Raw genomic sequence first — 12,152 nt, 5'->3', positions numbered from 1 at the left:
TTGAATATGTGTACCATATACAATTGAATGATTTAGATCTCATGTGTTATATACTCTAACACGATGTTTGTTTCATTTCAATGAACAATAATAACAATAACACAAGAAATGATTTCAATATTCCCTCATATATTAAAAAAAATATATATGAATTAATTGAACAATATATTTAAGGGAAAATTGTAAACAAACACCTTTTAAAACCCGGTTTTTGTAAAGAAACACCTTTTAAAATTTTTTTTGCAAATAAACACCTTTTAAGACACTTTTTGTTAAATTAGACACCTTAATTGGAATTCCGGTGAGTTTTGTCCAAATTTCGACGTTGACTTTGCGTTTTGACCTCCAAAAACATGCGCGTGTTTGCAATTTCCTTATAATACACGCTCCTTTCTTTTCAACTTCCATAAATACTCCATTTACACCCTCAAATCCCATTTGAAATCATTCTTCTCCTTCTCTCTCTTTGCTTTGAAGTTCAATTTCTAGGGTTTTCAAAGGTTGATGCTTTGATCTTCCATTTAGTATGTCTTCTTCTAGTGGTTGTTCTCGTGCCATTGAAAACTCACAACATTGTAGATGCTACTGTGGGTTGCGAATTGCGATAATGAGGTCCTGGACCCCCAAAAATCCTGGGCGTAGGTTCATGGCTTATAAATTATATGACATTGAAAGTGGAAGAAGGAGTTGCTCGTTCTTCAGGTGGATTGATGCGGATCAAGTAGAGTGGCAAAGGGTAACTATTAATGAGTTGGTGGAGGTGAAGAAGGAATTGATGAATGAATTGATTGTGCTGAGGAGTCGGTTGAGTAGGTCGATGTATGACAAATCAGACGGTTGGCATGTTGGGAGGTTGAAGGTGGCCAAAAACTGCAGCAAATGTCAATTTTTGGCTCTTTTGGTTGTTTTATTTTTAGGAACTGTATTTAAGATGATGGACTAGTTTGGTTGTTTTGTTGGTTGTTTATGCTTTTGCCTCAATTTCAATATGTACTTTTGAAGTATTCAACCAAACTCATCAGTTGTTTATGTGTTTTCCTCCATTTGTTAATGTAAACTTGTAGTATTGAATCAAATATGTTAGATGTTTTTCTTTTTGTATCCATATTATACTGTGCAGCTTGCATATCATCCATTTGTTAAGCATTCAACCAATTCTCATAATGCATAATGTCATCCATAACATGAAAATACATATAAAGTCATTGACTAAGCAATAAAAAGTAATAATGTTTAACAAACAAACTTCAGAGCTACTAAATTCAAGTGTGAGATGTTTGAGATGAATCTACTGGTTGTGAGGAGTTGTTGTTGATTTCTTCTTGACTTTGGCTCATTTTTCCCCTTTTCTTCTTTATGGCTTGTTTTGGTACACCATCACTCATTGGCCTTCCTCTTTTTGCTGGAGGTTTAGGGGGTGCAAGTGGGTTCTTGCATTTGCTTTTATTGTGGCCTAGACCTCCACAGTTACTGCATGCATTGGGCTTCCTCTTTCTTAGTACTGGAGGTTCATGTTCAGCTTCCCCCTCACCCTTCTCTTTGATTCTTTTTTTTTGTGATGGTCTGCCAGAGAGCTTTTTCACACCAGGAGGGTTAGGTTTAGGATGCTCTGTAGAATCCCATTGCTTCATTCCAGGCATTGGTTGGAAAATAGGTGCATAGGCTAATGCATACATCTCCTTACTGTATGCCTTGTGCACATACATTTCAGGGTTGCCCCTGAATGCCATGATGCATTTGAATGCATGATAGCAAGGGATTCCTGTCAAATCCCATCTGAAACAACCACATGAATGCCTTTTCAAGTCAACCACCCATCTATCTCCATCATGATCAACCTCAAACAAGTCAATATCAGAAATTGTCTCAAAGCAGTTCTTGGACATTTCTTGGGCACTTTTGAGCACCTTCATAGCAGCTGGCATGATTGATCCATGATAATTCCTACATCCTTCCCTTTTGTTGAAAGCCCTTGCCATGACATATCTTCTTATCCACTCCATCATGCTCAATATAGGTTTGTTTCTACACTCCCTCAAAACCGAATTAAATGACTCACAACAATTGTTCAACACCATGGCTGACTTGGACTTGGGGTTGAAAGCATGCCCACTCCACCTTTGAACAGGGATGTTGCCTACTCCACCAGGTGTGTTGGGTGTAAATTCAGTTAAACCATTCATCAAGCTCCTCCCCTTCCTCCTATAATATACAGTAAAGTCAGCATCTTTCCTCAGAATGACCTTCCTAACTAATTGTACAACACCAAAAAAATTAATTTCAGAACAACCCACTTTGATATCAAGGCACCCTTCATTATACAACCTCCTTTTCTTCTTAAAAACAAACCGTCCCTCATGTCATATTTTTAGGTTGAAAATGCATTTGATACCAGTTGAAGGATTAAATACAGGGTTTTTTGTCCTCATCTGCACAATTACCAAATACAAACCCTAATTTCAGAACTCCACAAACACAATGTACTAATGCATACCAATTAAACAACTGCATTAACAATTCGATTTACAATGCAATTGACATCAAAAAGAGAGTAACTTTATTGCGAAAAAACCCTTACCTTTAACAATCGACAAGAATTAACAGAGCAATGAATCTTCGGTCACAATCAACAATGCTGAAGGGAAATGTGGAGGGAAGGAAAGGAAGATGAGGAAGATAGAGAAGAAATTCGCGAACAATTGAACTCTACCCTGCGTTTGAAATCAATCGCGCAATATGCAACTCATATAGCTTTTTCAACGTCGGAATTTGGACAAAACCCACCGGAATTCCAATTAAGGTGTCTAATTTAACAAAAAGTGTCTTAAAAGGTGTTTATTTGCAAAAAAAATTTTAAAAGGTGTTTCTTTACAAAAACCGGGTTTTAAAATGTGTTTGTTTATAATTTTCCCTATGTTTAATGTTTATATATAATTTTAGATATTTTTAGAAAAATTGATAAAATAAGCTTTTTTTTTCTAACAAAATTCTCAAAATAAGTTTCAGGAAATTTTAATTCTCAAAATAAGCATCCTCGTATCCGAGCTTAAGGTTAAGGTTTGTTCGCAATTAGTAACAACGAATAGGAGAAAAAAATTACCACTGACTTTATTCGTTGTTACAGTAGTTGTTCACTACTCATAACAACAAACACGCTATTTCTAAATTAATTATTAATAATTTTAAAATAATAAATCAAAATTTATAATTATTTTCTACTGTAAATAGACATCCATATTGTAATATTTGATTTAATGATAAAAAAAAGTTAAAAATAAGAGGAATGGGTACCAAAATGGTAATTTTTTTATCAGACTCTTTCTTCAGTGGTAAACAACATTAAAAATCCCAGTTTGCTCCAACAACAGATCAACTGTAAATCCCAGTTTGCCGATGTTGTAGTGTCCCTCAACTTAGACACTTCCTTCCGTCCGCACTCAAAAAGGGATGAATGGGTATGATTTTATTCCCAATTCTAATTCTCATTATTGTTTCGAATTTGATTTCAGATATTTCAGGGTTTTTCTTAAACCCTAAACCCTATCGAAATTTCACACATTATTTTTTATCTTAAAGATCTAACTTCGCTCTCACTGATTCAATCTTGAACCTTAAATTTCTCTTTATATTGTTGGTAATTGATGATTTAGGGATTTTATTTGGTCATGATGTATGAATGTTTTAATCTTATAATTGATTGATAATTTTTTTCTTTGAATTTTGGAGGGTATTAATAAGTTAATAGCTTAATTTATCTGCTTGAAGATATACCTTTTTCGTATTGATACTAATTTTTGCCTTTGTTATCATATTTTGTTGGTGATTGATGATTCCAGGGTTCTGATTTGGTCTTCATATATGAAAGTTTTAATCTATTGATTGATTGTGGAATTGAAATGGCTTATAGACGTAGTGTTTGTGCTCGAGCAACCCTCTTAACTAGAAGACTCAATCCTTGTTTTGGTTATTTATCTCATCACAATGATAGAAGTAAAAACAGTGCTGATCATGAAGCACTGTCGAGGGGGCGGATTGATGATTTTTTAAGCCAAAGGAGGTGTTTTGGATCTTATATTAGTAATTCTAGGACAACCAATAGCTTATTTCCTAATCAAAGGTCAATTTTCACGGGAAATGGATATGGGGTTATGAATTTTCATCATAGATATATGTCAACTTCGATAGGTAATAAAACGGACAGTGTTGATTTTATTAGCGATGTTTCTGGGGTCATTGTTGATACCCCGGTTGAGGTAGTTGCTACTCAGGCTGCCCCTGTTGCAAACGAAGTTGCGATTGCGGCTGCAGATTCTTTGTGGCCGGTTGCAGCTTTGCAACATTTGATTGATGCAGTTCATTCTTTTACTGGTTTGAATTGGTGAGAGGCTCTATAATATTATATTGTCATTGTTTTTGCTTTGATGGGTGATATCTAAATGGAGTTAATATGTGGGATTGTCTATCTTTCTAGGTGGGCTTCAATAGCTCTTACAACTTTGTTGATTCGTGGGATTACTATTCCGTTCCTGATTAATCAACTTAAGTCCACCTCCAAGTTATCAGTATTGATTTCAAAATTTACGCTGAACCTTTTGCCAATTTTTAGTTTTCTAAGTGAAAATTAAGCACTGCTTTATGTGCGTACCATCAACTATATAGTATTTAACATGCTGTTTGTGTTTATTTTCAGATTATGAGGCCACATATTGAGGAAATTACGAAGGAAGTGCGAGATAAGGTATATTTTGATTGTTTTTAATTTTTTTTTATCATACTTTATCACGACTTCTTATTTAAATCATTATTCTAGTGGTTGATTTAATGCATAGGACGTGGAGGCATGTTTGCTTGCCTTGCGAAGTTTCACTTTGGTCTAATTTACCGAATTTTGTTGCCAATAGCTTTAAGTTTCAAAGAGTTGTATTAAACTGAACAAAGTGACATATAGTAGTTATGCTTTTGTGTGGTTTTCCAATCTAATATCACTTACCCACATGGTAGGGCACTGAGTTCAAAAACATTTATAATTTCAAAATTATTGTTTATTAAAATTTTGTTTCTATATTTTTGAATAATTTGCGAATAATAGCCTTAAATTTTAGGACTTTTGCGAATTATAGTCCGAATGTTTATTTTTTGCGAATTACGGCCACCAAAGTATCAAAGTCTACAGCGTTCAGGCCAAATCATATAATTTTGACCATTTTAGTGGTCGAAATATTAGGTTAAGTGGTCGGAATTCTATAATTTGGCTTGAATGCTGTAGACTTTGATACTTTAATAGCTGTAATTTTGCAAAAAAAATAAACATTGAAACTGTAATTCGCAAAAGTCCTATATTTTAAGGTTGTAATTTGCAATTTATTCTATAGTTTTATAATTGATTTCTTTTTGCTATATATACTAGTAATTTGTGCTCACTAAATTTTTTGTTAGGTCTACAACTGATTTGTGGGTGGGGAATTTGGGTGGGCATGTAAGAGAGGTAGCTTAGGGAGGTGTGGGATGAGGTATGGCATAAGTTTATTCTTTACTGTCTGCTATTTACTAAAGCCTTAGTCGCTAGTTTAACTACTTACACACTTTCCTAAAGATTCAGCATGTTAAAACCTGTAGCAGTATTTGAACTGAAAAAAGTTGATGTTTTGCCGTCTTTCTGGAATAGAATACAATTAGTATATTTTCAGTAACCAGTTGATGATTTCTTTTGTTCTCCAGTCAGTGTTGGGCTGTAACTTTCTATCCACTTTGTAATGTTTCATTGTTAGACTCTTTAAATCAGCTAGTTATGAATACTGATTCCTTTAACATCTTTTGAGCAAGTCAGGCTTTAATTATCTAGTATTCTAGTTCATATGGTCAATGAATACTGATTCCCTGAACATTTTTTGTTATTTTAAGGGTGATGATCCTGATGCTATAGCCGAAGGGAGGCAGAAGCTGCAGGCACTGTTCAAAGAGTAAGTCAGGCGTTAAGAACCCATAATTAACTGGCTAAGGGTGATTCCCTGAACATTTTTTGTTATTTTGTTGATGCATCGGCTATTTGCCGCCCAAAATTAAAATTTCTGGCTTCACCCTTGTGAGGATGGGTACTTTGATTTCAGATTTGAATGTGGAATAGCAGTACATAGGACTAGTGGAGATTGTAAAGAAAGCATGAACATAGAGCCATTAACGATCCCTTGAATAATGCGTGTTGTGTTTTTATCATATATTTCATCTGTGTAACATAATTCGCCAGTTAATTTGCTTGATTTGCGATTCGCTCAAATTTGCCCAAGAATAGCCCAAAACCGACTATAGTTCGCGTTTTTCGATTTGTGATATTCGAGGAGATCAGGGTATCATGTGAAACTGTATTTCATAAATGTGGAACAACAGAAAAAAGGAGGTTGTAAAGAAAGCATGAACATAGAGCCATTAACGGTCTCTTGCATATTGTGTGTTGTGTTTTTTTATCATAGATTCCATTAATATGTGCCAATAATCTAATATTGCAGAAATGGTGTTACTCCATTTACTCCACTTAAGGGACTACTCATTCAAGGTCCGGTCTTCATGAGTTTTTTCTTTGCTGTAAGTTGAAGGTGATGATTTAATTTTTGCCGTGGTGTTTGGGTGCTATTGGTAGGTTAATAACAGAACTATTTGTATACAGATAACAAACATGGCCGAGAACCTTCCATCGTTTAAAAATGGTGGAGCTTTATGGTTTACTGATCTTACGACTCCTGATGCTACGTACATCTTACCTGTTTTGACGGCAGTGACATTTCTTATTACTGTGGAGGTAGTAAATCTGATTATTGGGGATTTATACATGTTCAATCTACATCCTATATCTTCGTTTTGTATATTTGACCTTTCACTTCCTGCGATTCCTTTTAGTTCACTAAATACTTCCGCTATGGCTCGTCTCAGTGCAATATGCAGGAAGGTCTGGAAGGTAATCCTGTTGGCAATGTCATGAAAAAGTTTTCACGAGCCTTAGCTATTCTTTTTGTTCCATTAACAATGAATTTCTCAAAGGTACTTCTATTAGTGAGATGCTATTTAATAATTAAAACTTTTACCTACTTGATTGCTGAGTATTATGAGGATAGTGTTTTGTAGCGTACCTTTTGTGTGGCAATTTCGGCCCGTTTGGTTATTGGAACTAATTAGTGGTAACGGGAATGATTTGTAGTGTAAATTTTCATTATTATGTATTATGTTATTCCCATGGTAATGAAAGTTTGATCATAAGAAACTTTTATTCTTTCTTCATAATTTTCCTACCTAATACGGCATTTTCAAATGGTAATACATTGGAATAAATTTTGCGTAGAAAATGAGATTGTTGAAGGAGAAGTTTTTTGAGAGATATTTCTACCAAAATTACACTAATTTTCTATTACCATTCCCACCATTTAGTATCAATTACCAAACGGGCCGTTTAGGTTTTAGTCTAGAAGAGGGCCATCGATCCATTGGATTTTATAGATTGTTCATGTTGTGAGTCTTCTATTAGGAAGTAATTCTCATAAAATAGAAAAATAAAAACTGTTATTCATAAGTTCACGCCTGTTTGAGCTGAGTTTTTAGTGTTGGAGATTGTACTTGATTAAGCATTTACAATGTGGATAATTTTTTTTGTTTTCTTTCACGTTTGTGCAGGCTATCTTTTTTTATTGGATCACTTCTAATATTTTCTCTTTCGTCTATGGAGCTGGTGAGCGTTCATTTCTCCGCTTTTCAGTCCGATAGAGCATGCGTAATGTACCCTTCGATTATATCTAATGTCATAATCTAAATGGTGGATTTGTTAATCTAAAATTTCAGTGCTAAGACTTCCTGGTGTTAAGCCAGCATTGGGAATCCCTACAATAACAATGCCGCCTCCTAGCACCTCGCAACAAAGCTCAACATCCTTCTTTGATGTATCCAAAGTAGCAGCGTCACAGTTGAAGGAGCAAGCTTCATTGCCGGCTACTCCTGACCAAGCTAAATCCGATAAAGAAAAATCAGCATTATCATCTGCGTCATCGTTGGAAACTGTTAGTGAACGCCTTAAAGCATTAGAGGATCAAGTGAAACAAAAGACAAACGATAGGCAGTAAAGGTATTATATAATCTTTAATATTATTATTATTTGAACCTTGATAAACCGTTTGTCATAGAATAAGTTTATACTTGTTAGAATGAGGCTTACTCGCCATGCAAGTATGGCGGAATTTTTTTCCATTTACAAGCTAGAGTACTAGAGGCCATCATGTTGATTTATTTTGAACAGTCATTTCATGATGTACTATCTATCATCATTCCGGGAGCCTATGTCGCTATCGATTTTGTTTCGTGAACGTGAGATAAGTGCTGAAAGATCAACCATAGGCCATAACTGCCTTTTCTTGTGGAATAAGGAGAACTGGAGTAGTTGTACCTTCAAGAAGAGTAGGTGTTACTTCGATAAATTTGGACTTGTATACAAGACTCATACAAGGGTTCATATAAGGGGAGAGTTGACTGCACATAAATCCGATGAGGTTCCATCTTAAAATCACTTGGTATAAGGAGGAGTAGCCCATCAATTAAATATATATATGTTAGTCAACCTCTTTGTAATTCTTCGATGTGATCGATCACATGTGGTACATTTTTTCAACATAGTGATCAATCCGGTGGGGTTAAACCAATTAAGGAATGGATGACGGCTCACTGCTTTTTCCTGGTGAGGAATTATGCCTTAGGATTATATAACATTGGATGACAATTCTTTATTATACTTGCATTTATAGAAAAACATTGCGAATGACGTCGTGATTGCATTAATGGTTGCAAATTCCCGAACGCAGCACCTCACGATGTTATAACTCTTGTAAATTGCGATGTGAATTGTTAACTTAATTATTTTCATTTTTATTGTAGTTAATAGTAATTTAAGCTTTCGAGAACATATAATTAAAATAAAGCTTATAATAAGTCTTTTAGAACCTAATACTTATTAGTAAAAAACTATTATATTGGCTAATAAGTAATACTCCTTCATAATGATTATTACTCCTTGATTTTGAATCACAAAATGGGGTTTTGACTTTTGAGGAATAGTAAGATTAACGGTCATTATTTAATGAAATGATCTCATTTTTATTCTATGCCCGTTGGGTCGACTCCGGTATTGCTAGATCTTCCATAGTGTATCACAACCAGAGTTGTCGAATCGGGTGCTCCGAGTTGGGTATTGGGTTTGCATACTATTTTTTGGTTTACTTTGTACTTAACGTGTCTAGCGGGAGTTCACAAGTTTAGTAGTCTTCTACACATTCTTGTGTTGAAACTTGAAAGGGATTGTCAAGTTAACATATTTTTAATTTTGTAAAAGAGTTAAAAACATATTTATAATATGCATCATTTCTTGAATAGATCATTTGGTATTATTTGAATATACTTAGAATATACGGTTTGTTTTGTCGTATAGCATGGATATAATAGTAAGTCAATGGGTTAGTTGTTGACTAGTTACGAAGAATCATTAAGCACGTTATTAGTTCGTCTATTAAGATTTAAGATTTAAGACCGTGAACAAGTTGGACATTTTATAATTCTGATTTTGAGCAATTATAATATTTATATATACTCATCAATTCATGTTCACAAGGATAATTAAAGAGTTTTGTTATTTTATTCAGGTTGTGGTAGAGGTGTAATTTCTAGTGTTTTGGTGAAGTTTAGTATATAATAATCCTTATAGAGTTGGGTTAATTTCACTTTTGGAGTATATGTAAATATTTTTAAAATTTGATTTTAATTTTATGTACGAGTTATTTTCAATTGTTTCGGTCGGGTTACATTCGAATTTGGTTTATCGAGTCAATTTTGAACAACTTTAGTTGTAGTTTTAAACCAAAGAGGTAGTGGACTGTTGGTTAAAAGCTAAAAGATCGAGGTATTTGGTACAATAGATGTTAGGTTCATAAACTTTGTATTGGGATCGATTTTGTGGGGTGGTTAGAAGAGTAATGGTAAGTGTTAGGTTCATTTATTCTCGAGTCGAGGAATTCTTTGGCCGCCTCTCTTTTGTGGGTATGAGTTACCGTCTTTCTTTACTCCCCAGACATTGATCATAGTTTTATATTTTCTATTTTGTTTTTGAGTTTTAGAAATCAGAGTGTCGATTGTTGAGTTTTTGTGATAAAAAATTATCAAATAACAAAAATAAATTTACATTGCAATTTTTCAAATTAAAGTTCAGGGTATGGAGAATCCTCTACAAACAAAAAAGGAAGATAATTTGTTTTTTTTTACGCGGTGAAAATCAAATTTTTATTTCAGCCGGTCTCTTGAGAGATCCACACTCTCAAGCCCAGTTCATTAAAGGTTAATGCATGCTCTTACTTTATATTTTTCTTTATTGTTCGATCCAATTAAAGATAATCACTCAAAAAGATCGTCTTTTACAAGAATATGTGTTTTTATGTTTAGGGTAAAGAAAAGCTTTTAAGCATTAACTCAATTCATAAATATCTAGTTCATGTTGCAGTTTTTTTTATACATTAAACTGTCAAGCCTTTCTAGTTTCTATATTAATCATATTATCTTCTATTAGAATACAGCGTTAAGTTCTTTTAAAGAAAGTTTGGATCATGTCAAACGATAATAGTTGGAAGCAAAGATGAATATTGAAAATGACAAGAGAAGCCAAATAGCTGGAAGATAATGACATGCCATGATGCTAGAGTTTGATTTTTGAACGTTGAATGAGGTGTTTTAAAAGCGCTGGGTTTGATTTTCACTTGTTCATAATATTTCTTCAGCCTACTCTTTAAGAATAAAAATAAACTTTTTTTTAGTAAATTGTGTTCAATATTGACTATTAAATTGAGTGTAATTAAAGATTATGTGTATTACTTTGTTTTGTACCATTATAGTTAGATTTGTCAATTTTTTATCCGACCTAAAATGCTCATTTTTGGACATTGGGTCAAACACCATTGAGACTCGAATTCGACCGTTTTGTACCGTTTTTAGTTCTATACCAACATTTTCTGTTCTACATTAGCATTTTTTATTCATGTCTTCATTTTTAATTTGGACCCACTACAAAAAGAAATTCTTGTGTATATATTTTTTAAAAAAATTAATGATAAGAAAAAAAATTAAAAGTCGACGATCCATTAGGTTGACCAGAATCCGTTCCCAAATATGATATGAGTCGACCGAAACTTACCCATCTCAAAATTAACCCAACTAAAAATACCTTGATCCGACACCTGCGAGAGATGGTTTTGATAGGTGTAAGAGTAGTTGGAACTTGACACTTTTTATCTGCGCTCTTATTTATGGGTATAATTTGTTGCTATTTTTTTCTCTTAAATCTTATTTATGGTTTTCTATGAGGGATATAAAGAATATGATGATGATTATGATTATGATTATGATAAATAGTAGTTGAAACTCGGAAGTGATAAATTTTGGTGAAAATTTGCTTTTTTGCATCTTTGTACGGAAAAGTATTGACAATGACAAATGACAAATGACAATGGTTGTACTTAATTCATTATTACTACTATATTACTCCAAGAGTCCAAGTACAACCTTCTATTTTTGCATCAACTCTTCAAAGCAGTAGAAGTAGGATACAACTATGCAAGGATGGACTCCACATAAATTTATGTTCAACAAAACTAAGCTTGGAATGGTAGGCTGAAGAGTCAATTCCTATGTAGCTTAATTAATAGGGATACTTTAGAACAGGATCTCCTAATCATTTTGTTTGCCAACTTACTAGGAGTACTATATTGAACATTATTTGAAGTTATAAAAAATTAAAATTATTATTTTTTTCCTTAACACAAAAAATTAAATAAGATCTCACTTGTTAATGTTTTAACTTATAGATTAAAAATTAGTCATAAATAAGAAATAAATAAATAAAATAATATTTCTAATGTTGCAAGTAATATAAAACAAAAAAAATATAAATTTATTTTGAGTCAACTTAAAAATAATTAAAATTTAAGCGATGAACATATTAAAAAAACTTGGTAATGAAATGATACACTCATGTTCAAGAAATTCGCTATATTTTTCTTTTAGTCATTTTATTAATTAAATTTGCTTCATTTTTAATATTGATAATAACTTATTTTTTTATTTCTTGTCTATATATTTAA

The 12,152-nt window shown here is 33.2% G+C and overlaps 2 protein-coding genes across 4 annotated transcripts; one reads left to right on the top strand and one right to left on the bottom strand.

Annotated features, from left to right (window-relative positions):
• Positions 1–1,262: 1,262 nt before the first annotated feature.
• LOC130801731 (uncharacterized) lies at positions 1,263–2,317 on the bottom strand. The gene is made up of 2 exons (XM_057665614.1): positions 2,295–2,317; positions 1,263–2,202 (listed from the first exon to the last, which is right to left on the bottom strand). Exons 1-2 carry the CDS (start codon positions 2,315–2,317, stop codon positions 1,263–1,265), a joined length of 963 nt encoding a protein of 320 aa, XP_057521597.1.
• A 1,004-nt stretch (positions 2,318–3,321) lies between these two features.
• Positions 3,322–11,007, top strand: LOC130800858 (mitochondrial inner membrane protein OXA1-like). 3 transcript variants are annotated; one of them, XM_057664566.1, is made up of 11 exons: positions 3,322–3,455; positions 3,837–4,378; positions 4,472–4,562; positions 4,691–4,738; positions 5,902–5,960; positions 6,504–6,579; positions 6,662–6,793; positions 6,892–7,032; positions 7,660–7,714; positions 7,825–8,104; positions 10,586–11,007. In XM_057664566.1, the coding sequence occupies exons 2-10, from the start codon at positions 3,897–3,899 to the stop codon at positions 8,100–8,102; spliced, it is 1,362 nt and encodes a 453-aa protein (XP_057520549.1). In that variant the 5' UTR covers positions 3,322–3,455; positions 3,837–3,896; the 3' UTR covers positions 8,103–8,104; positions 10,586–11,007. The 3 variants fall into 3 exon arrangements, with proteins under 3 accessions (XP_057520549.1, XP_057520548.1, XP_057520550.1); XM_057664565.1 differs by lacking the exon at positions 10,586–11,007 and adding an exon at positions 8,276–10,457; XM_057664567.1 differs by lacking the exon at positions 10,586–11,007 and adding an exon at positions 8,276–10,452 and having other exon boundaries at positions 3,350–3,455; positions 6,925–7,032.
• The last annotated feature ends 1,145 nt before the right edge of the window (positions 11,008–12,152 follow it).

The sequence above is a fragment of the Amaranthus tricolor genome, chromosome 15 (genome assembly GCF_026212465.1).
Source record: "Amaranthus tricolor cultivar Red isolate AtriRed21 chromosome 15, ASM2621246v1, whole genome shotgun sequence".
In the NCBI taxonomy this organism is placed as follows: domain Eukaryota; kingdom Viridiplantae; phylum Streptophyta; class Magnoliopsida; order Caryophyllales; family Amaranthaceae; genus Amaranthus; species Amaranthus tricolor.
This window is presented reverse-complemented; position numbering and strand designations above follow the sequence as displayed.

Bases quoted from the DNA above. Each gene is read 5' to 3' on its own strand.
- LOC130801731 (XM_057665614.1), bottom strand. From the start codon at position 2,317: ATGAAGGGTGCCTTGATATCAAA. The intron at 2,203-2,294 runs GTGGGTTGTTCT...TGTATATTATAG, and splicing joins AAGGGTGCCTTGATATCAAA to GAGGAAGGGGAGGAGCTTGA.
- LOC130800858 (XM_057664566.1), top strand. From the start codon at position 3,897: ATGGCTTATAGACGTAGTGTTTGTGCTCGAGCAACCCTCTTAACTAGA. The intron at 4,739-5,901 runs GTATATTTTGAT...TGTTATTTTAAG, and splicing joins CGAAGGAAGTGCGAGATAAG to GGTGATGATCCTGATGCTAT. The intron at 6,580-6,661 runs GTAAGTTGAAGG...ATTTGTATACAG, and splicing joins TCATGAGTTTTTTCTTTGCT to ATAACAAACATGGCCGAGAA.